This window comes from Nannospalax galili, unplaced genomic scaffold, assembly GCF_000622305.1.
Source record: "Nannospalax galili isolate Female #2095 unplaced genomic scaffold, S.galili_v1.0 scaffold1424, whole genome shotgun sequence".
NCBI classification, from domain to species: domain Eukaryota; kingdom Metazoa; phylum Chordata; class Mammalia; order Rodentia; family Spalacidae; genus Nannospalax; species Nannospalax galili.
Genome location: NW_008350786.1, coordinates 394,208 through 401,187, shown reverse-complemented (window position 1 = coordinate 401,187; position 6,980 = coordinate 394,208). Strand labels below are relative to the sequence as shown.

Sequence of the window (6,980 nt, the reverse complement as noted above, 5' to 3'; positions counted from 1 at the left end):
GTTAACACACATGGTATGTCAAGAATTAGCATTTTCAATGGTTCCCTGTATTTTTCACTTCTGTCTTCTCCTCAATCATTTCTCTTCTGAATGGGTTCCTAACAAAACCAAGAGTTTTACTGACCTGAGCTGCCTCCCTTTGAAATGGACCAGGTGCCTTGTTAGAACTTGCCCATCCCAGCTAGTTCTGCCTTGGAGGCAGCTCTGTCATCTTCCTCCATCTTGCTGTCTGACCTTCTGGAAACTGTTGGTAGGATACAGTCAAGGGTTTTATCACAGCACTTGCTTATATTTCCTATGTGTCTCCTTGTGGTTTCCCAAGGTTGTGTCTGAGAATCACAGCCCGCTTAGGGAGCTTACTTTCCACGAGGCTTCAGCTATCTATGATTGAAGCCAGTGGCTTTGATTCCAGGCAATTCTGAACCCTACTTCTGTCAGAAGTATTTATGTTCATCATGTTCTGTTGCTCATGCACTACTGAAGCAGCCCAGTTGGTGAACAGCCCTGGTAAAATAGGGTTAAAAAAAATTCCAGACTGTGTCACGCTGAGCTCTAGCTTCGTGAGGAAAACTTAATTTAAGGATTTTCTCACCTAAAAAAACATCTCTGGACTATTTCAGGCTGTGACACTGCAATTAACCTGACATTTCCCAAATCCCAAATTGCTGTGAACAAACTCTTCACTTCTCTCTGGGAGATTGCTGGAGCTCGGAATCTCATGAGACAGTTTAAGTCTGTGTATGTTCCTGGAAATCATACCCACCAGGTAAGTGTATATGATTTACAGTAACTATCTCATTTATTATGCTTTTAGGATTCAGAGGCCACAGACATGGAACTTTTCCCTCAGCCACTTTAGGATGAGTAGTTCATTCTAGATGGGCTCCAGGTTCACTTTTAATGTAAAGTTTGGGGCTCCACTGACTCTAAGAGCCTCTCAGTTCATTTGTATCTTAGACTTAATGCAGCTGGTGAGCACCAGATTGGGAATCAACCCTGTTTATACTCATGGGTTCATCACAGTTGTGGATTATAACCTGAGGCAAGTTCTTTTGTTTCCTTAGGGCCAAATTGTTCCAAATTAGGGACTGGTTTTAAATGAGGCCCAAGTTTCTAGGAAGTGCCTAACAGACTATGGCAATGGAAAAAGGAAATTCATGACAAGAAGAGAACTTACCATTAAAATTCCCCTCCTGCTTTCAAAGGCAAGTAGAGCCTACAAAGAATGTTTTGACTGACTGCTGAGTAGGAAGATGGTAAGAGAGCCCAAGATCAAAGGGAAGGGCTCTGTGGAACTCTGAACAGAAGGGGGAATATGCTCAGAAATACCCAAGGGAAGTACAAAGAGTCAAGAAACACTATGCTGTGGAGCCTGGGAGGCTCTCTTGGACAAGTAGGGCCAGAACTGAGGTTCCTTTTGGTAAAGATGAATTTCCATGGAAGGACATGGAAGGTCTTTCTGATGAGTAAGATCATAAGTGTGGCTATAGGAATCTTGCCCTTCATCTCCCCATGACACCTCTGGTAACATCTACTTTCCTGTTGAGACTTCTTGGTGAGTTGAAAGTCCCACAGTAGGGACCTGTGTCAGAGTGAGGAGCTGAGCTTAGAGTGGGAACTGTGACAAAGTGTAGCGCTCAGCCCAGAAGGACAGCTTTATGGGCATGTCTTCCCCATGACCACCCAACAAAATCCCAGTTCTCCCTTCTGCATATTCCTATAGTAGCTGTCACTTGAGCAAGTGCTTAATCTTTTCTTTGATGCCCACAGCAAGGAAGCCAGAGAAACATTGGCCTAGGCCCAGGAAGGGAGTGACTTGCCACAGGTACACAGTGGCCACGGGCAGGTGCCCTGTCTTTGCAGTCAGCACAGAGCCTCTTCCTTCACTCTCTACCTTGCTTCTCAGAGAGGTTCTAGAAGTATTGATTGGTCGTGCTGATGGCCATCCAAAATCACCCACCAGGATACCAAGACTATAGAATTTGGCATTCAATTTCAAAGCATAGTTTCTCCTCTTTCTTAAAATATGAGAACGGAATACAGATACAATCACTCAGATCACCAATCATATGTAATTTTATCATTCCAAAAATATCAGCAATTTTAAATACCATGGCATGGACTAGTTCCAAGAGACATGATGGAACTGTTGGTATGTGATGAAATTTAAACCAAAGAATACCAAGAAGTGAATGGCTACAGTAGTTGGCAGAGAAAAAAAATTAAAGAGGTTTTTTTTTTTTTCTCCTGTTTTATGACCATCACAGGAACTGATTTGGCCAACTTCATATAAACACACATTAGCTCTAAGTCATGTGTGTGATAAGGACTCTGATGAGCTGCCTAGACGTTCTTTCCCCACTCACTGCCAGCACTGTCATCTCCCCAGGTCTCAGAACACTGTCCTGCAGTCATGACGTTCATAAAATGAAGTTTCTCATGTTGCATACATTTCCCCCTTATAGTGAGCCAGAAATATCAACATGGTCACCCAAAGCCTCAAATACAAGTGAGTGGAGAATGGGAAGAGTGGAGGAATGTGTGCATCCTGTGGAATTTAAATTACGAATGACATGAACACATAGTGAAATGCTCCCCAATGGTAGAAGTAAAAATAAATAAAACGGAGGCAGTTGCACTGGGCAGAACTGCCCTTGAAACTTTGTGTCAGGCTCTGCTTCTTGGGGAATTCTAGCTACAACAAGATAGCGGAGAAGAAACATGATAAATTACCCTAAAGCATTATTCTGGTTCTGGAAAAAATATAACAAAATATAAAATTTAAAAAAATATATATATATACACATTTAGCTAATCTTTAAAATTTTAGAGAAATTTTGTAGTAAACAAATTTGTGGGAAGTAGGAAGAAGCAAAGGGATAAAAAGGAATACTGTGCAGTGTTGGACAAGTTACCTCACCTCTCTAGGACCAGTTCCTCCTCTGTATACCTACAGCAAAACCTTTAGACAAGATTGTAGATCATTTTACCTGTTCTATTTTCCAAGTTGTTATTAAAGAATTTTTCAAAATTTATTTATTTATTATTTTTATTTTATGTGTGTGCATGTATTGCCTGCATGTACATACATAAGTGCACCCATGTTATGCAATGCCTGCAGAGGACAGAAGAGGCCGTTAGATTCCCTGGAACTGGAGTTATGGACAGTTATTAGCTGCCATGTGGGTGCGTGGGTGCTGGGATTCGAACCTGGGTCTTCTGCAAGAACAGCCAGTATCCTTAACCACTGGGCCATCTCTCCAGCCCCATTAAAGAATTTTAAAATTACAGTTGTGAGTCTTGTGGGGGACAAGGGTTTCTGATATATTTTGTCCATTGTCACATCCACAGGGTCTACATAGGAAGTAAACATTTGCTATGTGTATCTTCATTGTAATGCATAGGTCTTTATTATAGATCAGAGGGTATATTTGGATACAAAGTTTGCATAAGTAGGAAAGTACTGGTATAGGCTAGAGTCTGAGGCCAGCTGTGTCTGGTTTTAAAGAGGGGACTTAGCTGAGTATTATGGTTTGAATCTTAAATATTCCCAGATGTTCATGTGTTATAGATGTGGTCCTTGATGATGGTCTGGGAGGTGGTGGAAACTTTAGGCAATGAGGCTTACTGAAGGAAGTAGGTCATAGAAAGTTGAGACCCTGGCCACCATACACATCTGCCATAATATACCAACTCACCATAAGCCTGAAAACAACAAGGTCTTAGTGACTGTGACTGAAAGTCTGAAACTGTGAGACAAACTGAAACTTTCCTCCTGTGTGTTATTTTTCTAGTGTGTTTTGTCATAGCAGCAGAAAGTTGTCTAGCACACTAGGCAGTTTTCTGTCCATCACTTCTCCCAGTGATCTTTGGCCCCATAGCTTCAGCAAAAATCTGTGTTTTCTCCCCAGTTCCATGTTATCTATGTACATATGCACAGAATCTAGCTGAAAAGTCCCAACACCACTAGGACAGGACAAACCCTGGTCTGGCCCTGAAGTCCTGTTCCCATCTGCCCTGCACTGTGCTCTGGGTGCTCTGCCCTGGGTCTTGAGGTCCTACTGCCCTAGGTTCCTTCTTGGTACCTTCTCTCCTGTTCTGTTGTGGGCATGCTAACTCTCTGAGTCACTCATGTTTCCTGACTGGCATTAAAGATACCTCTTACTTCATCTTCATCCACTACCCTTTAGGAAAATAGGTCGGTTGTGGTTCATATGCAAAGAACATATATTACTTTAGTCATTTGAAGCTGAACATGATTTATTGAAGGAATTATCAAGTCTCTGGAAGAAGCAGAGGGGTGAGATCTGGGTTAGCCATCCAGAAGTCCCAGGGGAGCCAGTCAGAACAGTGTGGCCAATGGAGACAAGAGGCTGTTGACTTGAAATACGTAGTGCCATGTTCTCCTCTCCATGGACCTACAGGTTGTTACTTGCACTTGTCCTTGCTGCATGGATAGGCAGACATGTAGGTAGGTGGAAAGGCAGGTAGGTGGGTGGATAGGCAAGTGGATGGGTAGGTGCTAGCCCAACTATGCCTCTTACTAACTGTGTGGTGCTAGGTAAGTCACTTCACCTCTCTGTCCAGTTCCTCCACTGTAAGGACTCTCTCTCTCACAAAGATGCCCTAATAATTTGGAGAATTATTAATACCTATCAAACTCTTGCAACAGCCTCTGACACATAAGCTGGATTCACTGTGTATTTGTGCTAACAACAGGAAAATAACGATCAGGAGAGGCCTTCTCTTTGCCCTCTTTTGTGGCATTCATCCTTTCCTTTACCAGGATATGGGCCACACAGAAAAGGCAACATTTTAGGTCAAAACATTATTTGACTTGTAAATTCCTTTTTTCCTTCTGCAAAAAACACTGAGGAATTTTCATGGGCCCTTAAAAGTAATATGGGCTAAGGCACTGTGTACTCAGTGCCCAAGGCATACACTGACTCTCTGGTCATAACCCACCCAAGACCAGCCTGCCCAGGACGGGACCATGATTTTCCATAAGAATGGTCAGTGCGGACACTTGCTTGTGTGATAATGTTAGTTTTGGGGGTTGTCCCTGTCCCGCAGGTACCAAGTCTTCATACCCTCTCCTATTTCTCACTGCATGCATTCCAGGTTCCTGGCAGACTGGGCTCCTTCCCTCATGCTATAGTGTTTGATGTGCTATACAACTCAGCTGCCACATCAGGAAGACATTAGCAGTGTCTCAGGGGCAAGGAGCCCACAGGCCTTTCTGGTCAGATGTCGTCTGGCTTCATCATGATGACAGTCATTGGCTCATAAGCTTCCAAGATAGAGGCACACTGGAGCGAATGCTGCACAGATGTGGGCCCTCTTCTGTGCCTCTGGCAGCTGAACAAGAGCATCTAGAGCCGCAGTGCCCAAGGAGGCTTGATTCATCTCATTCAGGGAAACAGGGCTCTCTGCACAGTCTTCAGGCTGCATCTCTTTTGTCAACACTCCAGCCCTGCCCACTAGCTATCCACATCCCAGGCCAACCTCTGTTCCTCCTCCTGGTTGTATTATCTACCCAACCCCAGACCTGTTCATTTACGTTTTTGAAAGAGTGGACATGGGACAGGACTAAACCCAGGACCAGGAAGCTTGGCACTGTCCTGAAGACTACTTCTAACTTGGGAGTGAATTAAAAAAAAAAAAAATCTTTAATAAATTTGGGCTTTGGGTTCCTCATATTGAAGTTAAAGAGATTCATTCATATTTTTAAGAATCAATCTTTGGGGCTGGAGAGATGTCTCAGCAGTTAAGAGCACTGGCTGCTCTTGCAGAGGACCCAAGTTCGGCTCCCAGCACCCACACAGCAGCTAACAACCATTCGTAACTCCAGTTCCAGGGGAATTCAATGCCCTCTTCTGACCTCCATGGATATTACATGATATGAGTATACTTACATGCAGACTATACACTCATATGCATAAAATAAAAATAATAAATAAAATATTTCAAAAAGAAACAATTTGCTTCTGAATAAAAGGAAGTGATGGAGGGAGGGAGAAAAAGGAAGGAAGGAAAGAAGGAGAGCGGGAGGGAGGGAGGGAAGAAAGGATAAATTGAAGCATTTTTTTAATCTAAAAATAAGTCATTTCCTTTAAGAAGATGAAAGGAGGAAAAAAATCACAGTATAACAGAAAGCAAAATAAATAAGCTGTAGAATAGCCAAGTGAAGCCACCAGCAGCTTGGAACAGATGTTCCTCTGTGCCATCTTAGAGTGTAACAAGTCTGGAGACCCTCTACAAGCCTGGTTTTCTGGGGAAGTTGGTGCAGAGTCATGTGTAGAAAAGAAAGAAGCAGGCCTCTTCAGAAGCAGGACTGAGGACCTCCAGGGAGGGCCACAGCACTTCCAGCACTAGCCAGCAAGGTCAGCAGCCCCCTCAGTGGCATGTGGTAAGGCACCAATTCAGGTTTCCTTGGCAATAGCTACCTAATTCTGAAGACACTGGAATTAGGTTATGATATGTAATGTCAGAAGCCACTGTGCACCAGGCCATCTTCTTCAGGAGCTGAATTCAGGCTTTCAGATACAACCACACCTTATCTTCACCACAAAATTAGCCAGAAATCTATACATGAGAGTTTCTGATATAAGATCAATTTTGTGGAACTTCTGACTGTCCTGTTATGAGTCATCAGGTTGGCTCTTTTGACTCTTCCAAACCATTTGCCTCATGAGACTATCAGACAGGGCCACATAATGCCCTTCTGCCTCTTCAGATACAACCACACCTTATCTTCACCACAAAATTAGCCAGAAATCTATACATGAGAGTTTCTGATATAAGATCAATTTTGTGGAACTTCTGACTGTCCTGTTATGAGTCATCAGGTTGGCTCTTTTGACTCTTCCAAACCATTTGCCTCATGAGACTATCAGACAGGGCCACATAATGCCCTTCTGCCTCTGTGGCCCACCTTCTTCTCTTAAAATAATAATAACCAAAAAAAAAAAAAAAACCAC

General features: G+C 43.1%; 1 protein-coding gene across 1 annotated transcript in view; it reads left to right on the top strand.

Annotated features, from left to right (window-relative positions):
• Positions 1-581: 581 nt before the first annotated feature.
• The window catches only part of LOC103745941 (sec1 family domain-containing protein 2-like), a gene marked incomplete at its 5' end in the record, with an annotated part of 50,685 nt that continues 44,286 nt past the window's right edge, over positions 582-6,980 (top strand). The window contains one exon of the mRNA XM_008847978.2: positions 582-766. Within this exon, the coding sequence (XP_008846200.1) occupies positions 582-766 (185 nt within the window). The remainder of the gene's footprint in view (positions 767-6,980) is intronic.